The sequence below is a fragment of the Pieris brassicae genome, chromosome 2, assembly GCF_905147105.1.
Source record: "Pieris brassicae chromosome 2, ilPieBrab1.1, whole genome shotgun sequence".
NCBI classification, from domain to species: Eukaryota; Metazoa; Arthropoda; class Insecta; order Lepidoptera; family Pieridae; genus Pieris; species Pieris brassicae.
The window spans coordinates 10,795,889-10,808,166 of NC_059666.1; the positions used below are offsets into that span (position 1 = coordinate 10,795,889).

At 34.7% G+C, this 12,278-nt stretch overlaps 1 protein-coding gene across 15 annotated transcripts in view; it reads left to right on the forward strand.

Moving 5' to 3' along the window:
* The window catches only part of LOC123718798 (partitioning defective 3 homolog), a 59,162-nt gene that overhangs the window by 26,425 nt on the left and 20,459 nt on the right, over nt 1-12,278 (forward strand). For 10 of the 15 annotated variants that reach the window (XM_045675670.1, XM_045675701.1, XM_045675774.1 and 7 more), the window contains 6 exons: nt 4,902-5,105; nt 9,268-9,420; nt 9,948-10,084; nt 10,655-10,774; nt 11,789-11,880; nt 11,993-12,177. In XM_045675670.1, coding sequence (XP_045531626.1) covers nt 4,902-5,105; nt 9,268-9,420; nt 9,948-10,084; nt 10,655-10,774; nt 11,789-11,880; nt 11,993-12,177 — 891 coding nt within the window. Of the gene's footprint in view, nt 1-3,148; nt 3,860-4,137; nt 4,333-4,901; nt 5,106-9,267; nt 9,421-9,947; nt 10,085-10,654; nt 10,775-11,788; nt 11,881-11,992; nt 12,178-12,278 lie in introns of those variants that run through there. The other 5 variants (XM_045675718.1, XM_045675733.1, XM_045675725.1 and 2 more) reach the window with 5 other exon arrangements.

Sequence of the window (12,278 nt, forward strand, 5' to 3'; positions counted from 1 at the left end):
CTGTATTTAGAACTATAGTGATTCCCGGCTCTGCCAAGTATACCAGCTAGTTGATTATTATATATTAATAAAATATAACAATAATTTTTCAATTAACTAGGGCAAATACTAAGTAAAATTATTTCTTAATATTTCAAGTTAATAATCGTGTCACAGCTTTTTTAATTATACAACAGATTAGCATTTTTATGGCTTATTTTCCACACTTTGTTTACATAGAACATCAAATGCTATGGTTGGAACTTTCACAGCTCCATTGTAACGTTAGAAAGCAGCTCATTAAGTTACCTTAATTATATTGGCGAGTGAAGAAAAATCTTTGATATATTTACAAAAAATATTTAGAAAATAACATTTTAACGAATTCATTTAACACAAAACGAGATTTATTAAAGTTAAAGAAACTAATGACGATAAAATATCATTACTTCATAATATCATTAATTATTTTACTAATTCTTCTTATATACGTCTATATTAAGAGTATCACACGTACTAAATTGTAATAGTCGGTCTTTTCAATGGTAAAAAAATAAAATCATCAGGATCGATCACACAGATGTTGAAAGGTCACGGTGAAATTTCATCGTACCTTCATATTAGGCTTTAATGCTGCCCGTCCTTGCAACAATATATTCATGACCTTATTGTCCAAGGTATGGCTATGACAGGTATAACACTGGAAAAATTGTACAAATGGACATAACAGGGACTTCAAAGAAATAATGTTGTACAAAAGATGGGACACCTTTCTAAAATTTTCTGTAAATATAATACAAAAAGTTAACAGAAATAAATAGTACTTAATTATACTAATTACAAGTGCTACTTTGTTTATTATAATATCTATACGCACATTATACCATCCGTGTCACCTCGACGTCCGTCGTTCTGAAGTATTTCTGAATCAATTCGAATTGGTAGTAAGCGTCCCAATTCATAAAAGACCGGCAACGCACTTGCTAGCCTTCTGGCTATGTGAGTTGTGAGTGGACGGTGGTATCACTTAACATCAGGTACCGTTTGCCTGCTATTATAGTAAAAAAATAAGAGCGCAATTGGACTTTTGAATAAAGGAAACAATATTTTGTTATATGTATGTCACATTCCATAACGATGTTCTAAGTTGACCAATAACAAAATTATTGATAATACAGATAACAGTTGTGGGTGTGGTCTGTGAAAACTATCAGTTCTGAATATTTATAATATAGCTCACAGTGAAGAAAAACCAAAACGAGCGCTTCGGTGCATTTTACTGCTAGATCTGAACGATCTGGTTTATTTAAAAAGCTTTACAACACCATGGTGTGTTATTATTTGAAGTCAAGGACGAACTGTCTGTCTTTTAGTCTAAATTAAGCCTTATGTATACTTATATACTGTTAAAATTACATATAAAATGCGTGTTAGTTTTGTTATTATAGACTTAGTCTACGTTAGTTATTGTTATTTCCGTTTCTTTGTGTCAGTACCCCTTTTGGGCAAAGGCCTCCTTCTGAAGTTTCCAGTTGAATCTGTTGTTAGCTCCATCCAATTCTCTCCAGAAACTAAGGTAGCCCATCACTTTTGTGGTCTACCCACGTTTATTTTAACTGGAGGTCCCCACCACTCAGTCAGTCAGTCAGTTGCAATATAACTTTTAGCTATGAGGCGTGGGGCGGTTATCTTCATTTTCACCCTGAAGTGGTCACTTCGAATTTTATTGACCTTTTTATTTTTAGAATTCCGAAGTAAAAAGATGCATATACACATAACAGGTAATAATAACAGGTAGATATAGGAGTTACATGACCAGTTTCTTCTTTGTGTCAGATCAAGAGTCGAGACTTCTGTATGCCCAAATCCCATATCCACTTAAGAAACTTATGCTAAGCGGTAGTTCCGCAGCTCTTACCCTTATACTTTTTTTCAATGTAACAATAGGCAAATGAGGTTATATTAGTTGATAATGCAGATTCCAGTTAAATAACTAGAGGAACTGTAATTACTTCGTACGTACAGTATTTTCATTTTACACAAAAAAAAATTGTTACACATACGACTCCCTGTCGTTCAATTAGTTTAATTTGTAATTCTAATTAACAATGACATCAACGATCCGCCAGAACCTTAAATAAAGATAATGTTGTTTTATGTAACAATTAATAAAGTATATTATTAATCATCTAAATTTAAACCCCCTTAAGCTGTTTTGTTTAGCTACAAGTGTAGTTCTGTAGCTTTGGACAAGTTAATATATATATTCATAATTATGTGTTATGTGAGTAGACAAGATTCGTATCGTTTTGTAGAGACGTATTATGAAGCAATAGTTATATAAATGGATATTAACAAAATTTGCGTAACACGGCCCTGAAAGCAATATTATATATTCAGGAGGTAATTGTCCCAAAGGGCCATCAAAGTCCAGACATGCTTCGGTCTTGACACGTATTTGAAATTCTAAATGCCTGATGGTTTATTATAGCAATCGTATAATGATTATGATGCTTGACAATAGCGATTACTTGCGGATTTGCTAACAAGACGTAATATTAGTACTGTTTTAAGTTTGTGGTTAAGCGTGTGACATCCGATACTGAGGTAATATATTCAATAGATTTCTCCACACTTTGTAGCTCGTACATCAAAACCGATCAACAAATCAACATGTCTGATTAATAAACAGACGTATACGGACGAATGCACCTCATTTCATTGGAAGCTGATGATTTCCTGGGTTCAAGATTGATTGGTTCTAAAACTATTTTAAAGAATAAGTAACCATTCTTCTCAATATGAAACCTATAATATAACCTATATATATACCTTTTAGAAGGGTCAACTAGGGATATTTTTTTAATATTTTCAACTTGTTATATTGACTTTAAAAAGTGGCCTTTTGAAATAAATGATTGATTTGACTTTAACTTTAATCAACGAACCCTTCGCTAACAGGACTTCAAACAATTATAAAGGTTTATACAATATTTATGGATACAAAAATCTAGTAAAATAGCTTAACTAACTGTAACCTTGCCTTCGCTCTAATAAACTCAACGTTTTTAATATGAAGGAAATAACCAACTGTTATCAATGTAATTTGCACGTTTTACTTGGCGTATTGTATAATAACTTCAGAGTTCAGTTGTGTTCGCGCCGCGGTAGTAATCGTGCGACGTTTTTGTATTAAATGTCAATAAACAATAACCACCGTGACGACAAAGTGAATTTTAATATATGTTTTTATCGAATTAATCAATAGGGGGCGTAGCTACAGTTGTGTGACGTTATTAGTGTATTGCGGTTATTAATACAGATTTCAACAGGTGCAATTGCAATACAGCCTTGAATTTCAAGAATAAGTTATTTTGAAATAGCATTTTGTTGACAATTGACATAGATTGAAGACGCTTTTGCTTAGACCCGGTCAACTTAACGAAAACATGCATTTGCTTTTAAGAAATTACAGCCTCAGTTCTTCTAATAGAACGTAAAAATCCTCCTTAATGGTAAAAGTTCTGTTTTGGTTAATCTTTGACGCAATTGAAATCATTACATATTCAATGGGCACCCTTTGGCCACCTTTAAGGTGTGCATTTCCGTTGTTTCTCACTATGGATGGTCATCGACAAATTAGTCGCCGTAGATAATAGCAGCGAATCTTATCTGAGTACGTGTTAGGTCTACGTGTTCACCAACTTCATTTCCATGATATCAATTATCGGATTCGTGTCGAACACACAAATACTCAGGAAGTTTGTTATGTCAATTTTTGAACTTCGTATCGTATTTCCACCTTCTCGGAAGCTCGCGTGATCTTTTGATTTCATCTGATACGCTTGAATGCGTTCGTGGAATCCATAATGTACGCACCGTAAGTCGTGCCGCACGGATTCTCTCTACTCGATTACGTTTTGATTACTCTTTTGTCCCGAATCGAAGGCGCGGTCATTTGTCAGATGAACATCGTCTGGAATTTGCCGTGACCTACTCCAAAACTGGGGCTCGAGGCAATTCCATAACGTATGGTGTGTGTTTGGTCAATAGTGCGCGAAGGCCAAGGCTTTTTCGCGCCATTGACCTGGCACAAACACTTCTTACATTTAATAGTTGTCTAACACGATTAAATATACCTATTCAAACTCTCAATAGCAGTTAGTGCAAAACAATGCGTCATTTCCCAGTTTTTTTTCATTAAAAGTGCGAGAAACTGATGCAAAGATTAACGTTTTGTGACAATGTGCTTACGTAATGATGGAGGATGAACAGCCTGTGCCGCCTCCGAGACGCAAAAAGCGTACGCAGATAGCTGCTAACAATGACAAGCAGAAGAGAACTGTCACTTGGGTAAATGTTATTTAAGATGTATGTATTTCCTTATACATCTTGAAGACGACGGAGTCGGTCGTCCATTACATTTTGCTTAGTATTTAACCTTAATAACTATATATTAATATGATGCGAACATCACGATAACTTGACACGAAAAGCCTCATCGCGCACAAAAGGCAAGAGACAAAACTGCTTTGTAAATATCAATGCTCAATACAGTTCTCGATTGAAAGCATTGCGTGGGAACGACCGATCACATTTCTATGGGCTCTGAACATAATGAGCTTTATACATTTTTGCAAAGATATTCTTTATAGGTTTATTTATGCATAATAAAGGTATTTCTATTAAAAATAGTATACGTTTTAAAATTAAGATCTCATACACAAATTCTTCTTTGTGCGTAAATTAGTTAGTAACTTATGTTTTGTCTCGCTAAAATATATCTATAATAAGTCTGTTCGAATCATTATAAATAATCGTTTAACTGGTTTTTATATTATAGATAAATTTATTTCTATATTATATTAAAATGTTACTCTTATAGACTTTATTATTATTAACAAATCAATTTCGATTTACAGGGACCTGAAACATGGGTTGGTGTGAGAGCGCTGCGGGCCAGTTCCGGTGGTATACTAGACCCGGATGACCGGGTGTGTGACGTGGCAGATGACCGTGAAACCCTCACTGCAGAGTGCACAAACCAGGCACCACAGCCTCGAGCAGCACAAGCAGATGGTGCCAGTGGATCTTCGGCAGGCACCGCCTCCCCTGACATGTTCCGGGTAAGATTTTGTAATTTCAATCTCATCATACTAATACTATAAAGTACGTTTGTAGGTTTGTAACGAATATACGTTAAATTACTGGATGAATTGAAAAAACTCTAACGCCAATATAATGCTGCATTATCTCTTCGTTACAAGGCTATTTTTATTTCCAAAACTTTTTAAAATATAAATGCCTGCTAATCTATTGTGGCGACCGAGTTCATGAGAGAAAGAGACAATGTCATAATAGGTAATTACGAATTAATTATACAACATATAAAAAGGCGCGTTTATGGAAAAATAAAAATAATTCTAATTATTTCTGCATGACACCAATCGTAATGTTAGATTATAATATGATTATATATTTATTTAATAATTTTTATATCACTTAAGTTATTCTTGACGGACACGATTTTGATTTCGATATTTCGTCCAAAAGACAGGGCTCCGTCCTTCAGACTATAAAAAATATTTTTAATTAGGAACAAAAGCGGAAAAACGCAAGGCAAATTCTATGACATGTTAAGACTTGTACAAACGTGAGATTCATAAATTAGCATTTTTCATCTTGCTTGACACATTTTTTGTCATTAATCGTTATGTGTACACTTAGAGAACATAAGTTAATTTCGGGAGTGTTTGTGTGCGTTCTTTGGAATGGGTGCATGCTTTTCTGGATGTTATATAAAGAAATATATGCCAGTAAGTGTGAATTTTAGTACAATTAAATTTCTACTGACTACTGTTTATGGCTTAGTGGTTGACACACACTGTACTGATACAAAAAGCAAGTATAAGTACGCTTTAAGAACTAAAAACGGTTTTTTTCTAATATTTTAAACATTTAGTAAATTACTATGTAATTAAAAGGTACTGTCTTGTCAAAAACCTGTTTGGTACACCTTTTTTTAACTTGTTATATCGGAACTTGTAGCTAATTTAAATTCGTATGACTAGGATAAGCTAGGTTTCATTATTGACGCATTTTGATTAGTTCGATTTAATTATACGGCTGGTTTACCTTTATAAAACGGTTAATAATCAAAACGTCTTATCTCAACAAGTAACTTAATAAGACACCGGGCTTGTATGTTCCGTAACTTAATTGTTCGCGACACAAACCTTGCACAATACCTAATACTGATTACACAGAATATTAAAGATAGACTATAATCCCAAATAAGTTATTCAATGTCAATTACCAAATGATACGTGATCATTAAATAATTTAATGGATAACGTTATACAGTCAAACCTGGATAAGTGAGAGAGCTCAAGGGACCGCTTCTCACTTACCCGAGTTTTTAGGTGACAGTCATGGAAGGGGTTTGTAACACATATAGAGATCTATAAAACTATAGAAAACAAGAACAGACGCACATTAAGTTTGAATTAAATAAGAGTCTCTCGAAATTTAAGAATCATTAATAAATAACAAGTATCAATCTCACTTTTGAAAATTGATTCTCACTTATATAGGTTTTAGGAGGGCAAAATGACGGGACCTGGTAAATATTCTTATTAACAGAGTTTTTCTTGCTGTATTTTGAAATATATAAAAGAAGCGAACTGTTTTGTTTGATGTTATAATGAAAAATAAAGCAAATATATTTTATTTATCAATTTTACAATGAAAGCTATCATTACAAATAACTCCAATGCGGTAACTTTTTACATGTACAAAACAATACAAAGTAAAAAACTACACTGTAATAGAAAAAGACAAAAATACTATTTCTTACAGTATAATAACGGACTTGAAGCAAGACTCTTATCAGTTCAATCAACGGACACTTAAAAAAGGTCTCTTAATCTATAATATATAGTAGTAGTAGTACTTAAAATGTTCTTAACCTATATAGTCATAATAATAAGTATCGCAATACAGCGAGGAAATGCTGCCAGCATTAAAGTGCCAAGTTACTCAACCGGCACAATAATGTAGTTATTAAAAATCGAATTTACCTGTGATGAAAAGTGGATCCTGTATGATAATCAGAAGCGCGCATTGCAAAGTGTTCAACACAGCCCGAACAGCTAAATCGTACCCCAAGCGAAAAGCAACCGAAAAAGTTACTTCTGAGCGTTTGGTAAACTAGTGCCGGAGTTGTTCACTAAAACTTTCTTACATCTGGCCAAACGATTACGGCAGATATATATTGTCTGGTAGTCTATTGTCAGTAACTGCAAACCAGGATGGAAGATCTAGCTGCTAAACAACCAGGGCTGGTCAATCTCTTTAGACCGCTGCTGCTTCACGACAACGCTAGACCCAGACCTTGCTCCAACAGATTACTTAAAAAAATATCTACTTCATGTTCCTCGCGTACAAAACGCCAATGCCATATGTATGTACCTAATATTTGTGACTTATACTTAGTATATAACATGACACAGTAACTATCAAACTTAAAAAACATAGACTAAGATAGTAACGTGTTGACATGGTTACAATTCTTACATGTAAACCATGTATGTTAGTTAACGTTAATTTTTGTCTATCTATTGTTTTAAAATAAAAACCGATTATAACAGTATTGTTTTTATTCACGAGGCAATTGTGACTCGCACATGACATATCAATTTAACATTGGTTCCGTATTCCGTCTCGACATTCATTCTGTATTTGTATTCAAATAAACAAAAAAGTTGCAAGTACTCAATTTTGTATTTAGTTACGGTGCAGTAATTTTACGCCGGTATGTAATTATGAAATTGTATTTTCGTTAACTTCGGAAAGAGAACGCCCTATTTACATTCGATATATTTACTAGCTATGACATAATCTTTAAAACTCATTGTATCTCAAATATATACGTATAGGTACGTATGTGTGACAAATTGTCCATGCACAGAACCCCAGAGTTTCTATGACGGACTTGAACTGGGCTAACTAGATTTGTGAACGGTAAACATGACAGCTACTGTAATTATTCTAATTGTATCTTTTATTTTGTATATATATGTACGTACATAAAAATTGAAACGATTTTAAAACAAATGGTGACTTTCACCAGTATAATACTCGAAACAGAACTAAATTGAGATAAACCACTCCTTACATGGAAATTGTATAAACTCCCAAGCGAAATTAGAGAATTATCAATAAATAAAGCCCTCGTTAAACGTAAATTAATCAATAAAGTTTTTTTTTATAAATCTGACGATTATTTATATGATAATCCTTGGGATTGATTTGCTCAAGTTTGTATGACTCAAAAATTAGCGATTGAAAAGAGAAGCGGAAAGTTTTTTGCCAGTTCTTCTTGCCCGCTGTACGCCCTTGACTTGCGAACAGGATTCTTAATGTAAATTTAGAATCAACTTAACTCCTTTTCTGACGATCATAAGTGTAATTGTTTACCTATATGAATATAATTATTTTGAGTTTGATATAATATATAATTTGCATTTGCATTTGAGTATATAATATGCACGCCTAGAGGGGGAATCTACACAGGTTGTTTTACCAGTGGGTGATGGGGTCGAAAATACATATATTTTCGGCGTCAGGACTTGACGATCCAACCGACGGACTAAAAACTTGGCTATATAAATATTATCATTCATATAAATACAATAATATCACATATAATAAATCAGCGGTGCTACAACATTTTTAGGTCTGGGCCTCAGCTTTTTTTTATCGTAAGTATGTGATCAGCTTCATGTGCCTTACACTCGACATTGACTTGCGTCTACGGTTTTCTCACGATGTGTTACTTCACCGCGAAACCGTTAAATGCGCAAATAGAATGAAAATTCATTGGTGTACAGCCGACGATCAAACCTACGGCCTCGGGAATGGGAGTCGCACGTTGAAGCCACTAGGCGAACACTGCTCTCACTGCTGAAAGTGTACATACCAATTTTAATGAATGAATTTAATTTCATTAGAAAGTATTTACTAAGAATCCATATAATCTGAACTGTGAAGCACATTGTTATAATAAGTTATATGACAACACTATATATATACGAATATGTGTTACAACAACGTATTCATAATTTCAGGTGCATATTTCCCAATAGGTATAACTGGAGTTGTCATGTCATCAATAAATCTTAAATGTCTCCGTTTGCTTTATAAATCCGACCTTTGATCACATTGACATGTGAAAATAGTTTGTCTTAAAAATAAATCTCTAAATATGTTTTCAATTTTATATTTTAGGGAGGAGGCGGTGTGGGCGACATGCGGGTTCCGAACGCAGATTCTTGTGTGGAAGTCGGCGCTGCTGACTTAGAAGATGGCGCCAATGGCCTGCAGGTGCGACGAGGCAGCGAACCCACCTTACACCAGGATACTCTTCCTCCACAGAGACAGGTATTTAGTACAGTAATACATTTTATTATACTAAAAGAAGCGAAAGTGAGGAGTATAATATAGTTATAAAAATACTTTTTCTATTTAGATTGTTTATTTTAATTTCGTTAGGGTAAACTTCTGTTTGTTTTACAACTGAGATGATAAAAATGAAAACAGTTATAACAATTTATTGATATCGAATTATATACATTGGATAAAACAAAATTAACAAATGAATTTCAATTTATTAAGTAGTTAAATGATTTATTAGATAATTAGAGCTTTAATAAGTCCTTATTCTCTGATAAACGATGATTCTAAGTATTATTTTAATTTTAATCAAGATTGTTCGAACCCTAGAATTAATACTTAACAAGTTTCATGTACTAAATTAAATGTAATATTAAATGAAAAATAAGTATAAGAGTGTTTCATACGACTTTGATTTGGTTCCCTTGGGACTCGAGACTCTTGGGCCGTATATAATATAAGTAATACCTATAATATTTTTTGTTGATTTTCATATAAATATGTAAAAAAATCAGGAAACCGACCAAACAAAACGCTGGTCAGCGGCAGTAGTGTGTCGTGATGACCACCGACCAGAGCCCCCTCATCCCGACAAACATTCACACTTCCAGCGACAGACCAACAGATTGTCCATGCAGTTTTCTGGGCCAGGGTGAGTCTGGTATATTTTTTATATTAATTAGTAGATAACGAGATGAATTACCTAATTAGGGCCTAAACACTTATTCTAAGCCTTTAATGGGAAAGAAATTACCGTTAATCAATAAAAACTCATTTGCAACACGAGAGGTTTCACTCAATAGAACGCTAAACGCGTTTGTAGAACGATTACATTACGTAGATTTAATTAAAGTATCTAATTAGATACTTATGGAAATATGTTATAGATAGGATATACATGTGCGAAAATATCATGAGAACTTAAGAAGGCGCAGTGCTAACCAGATCCACGCAACTTCCTTACAATCAAGTAGGCACATCGAGCACACAATACACGAGGACTTTTTGTATTGAAGATGTCGCATGGATATATACACTGTAAAGACAAAAATAATAATGCCAAATAGTTACCACCGCAAGGTTCCTAAAACGAACTGAACATAATAGGGCAAACGAGCCTATGGGACACCCATTTTTAGTAGGTCCATGAAGTTGCTGGAGATATCCACCGAGTATTTATATATTGTATTTCAAATTTTTGACCAAGCCTTATAAAATTCAGGAGTGGCGTATGGATGGAGGCGGCAGAACGGGTGCAGATCTATGGCAGTAAGAGTTTGCCAAGAGATGCGAGACGTGATCCGTTAGGGCAGGACACTGCTATCGAACAACAAAATAACAGGTAACATCAAATCTTCCATATTCAGAATTGTATTACAATCTATCTTTAGCAAATAGGTTATGTACCAATATAATACAATTTAGACATCCATTCATAAATCGATGCTAACCCAACTCCACAGGCGAGTCCATAACTTGCCTGTCTACCATTGCCGACAGCGAATTGTATCTTATTTCGGCCATACAATGCGCAGAGGCGATGAAACCTTGGACAAACTGATCGTGGTTGGTAACACATAGGGAAAAAGATTACGTGGCCAACCAACCAGATGGACCGATGAATTGAAAGACTCATCATGCTCAAAACTATACACTGCTATAAGAGAGGCGCTGGACAGAAACCGGTAGAAACAGATTTCCGCTCCAGATGTTTCCTTACTGGCCACGATGCTCGGACATGAGCTACCGACTGAAGAGAGAGAAATCTCGAAAGAGAGTTTTAAACACATTCTTCACTACGGTATTTTTTTCTCAGTTGTGTGGCCTATCACATGCTAGGTTCAGTTACCGACAAATATAATGTTGTTACAGAATGCAAATTACACACTTGCTATAAAGAACATAACAAAGCAGGAATTTCTGTCATGTATTACAATGATTACGGAATAGAAGAGTTAAAGAACGAAGATATTACTCTAAACTGAAGACCAATTTGTGCATATATATACATAAGTATAGTTAAAAAATGAATCAATGGCGTTACAACCTTTTAGGTCTGGGCCTCAGATTTCTTTTTCTGTTTCATGATCGTTTGTGAATTGAATAGTAGTTGGTGATCAGTCCTCTGTGCCTGACACACACCGTCGACTTTTTGGGTCTAAGGCAAGCCGGTTTTCTCACGATGTTTTTTTTCATCGTTCGAGCTACTGTTAAATGCGCACATAGAAAGAAAATCCATTGGTGCACAGCCGGGGATCGAACCTACGACCTCAGGGATGAGAGTCGCACGCTGAAGCCACTAGGTCAACACTGCTATACATACATATGTATAATTAATAATTGTTCAATGTTTCAGGGTTGAAGATATGCTGCGATGGGTAACCGGTGTAAATAACGTAGTCAATGTGAATCATGTGCAAGAAAGACCCTTGGATTTACTCCCTGAAGGTAAAAACTATTATATTAAAAGATGGTTTTTATATAATTAAACGTAAAGCCGTAATGACAATGTCAACATTGCATGAAGTCTTTTTACTATCAAGTTACGTATACGTTTCAGTGCGACCCAGTGAACGAGCAATATCAGGAATGGACGTGCCCGTCAGTCCCAGTAAGCCCAGTACAGCGCAGGGCGTTAATGTGTCGCTAGTGAAGGGAGAAAAGGGTCTGGGATTCACTATAACCACGAGAGATAACCCCACGGGGGGACACTGTCCCATATACATCAAGAATATATTGCCTAAGGTACGATTTGTTGTTTGATGGTTCTTAGGCAAGTACTGTATTAAAATTACTTTTTAATTCTGCAATAATAACCTATATATATATAATAGCATGGTGTACCC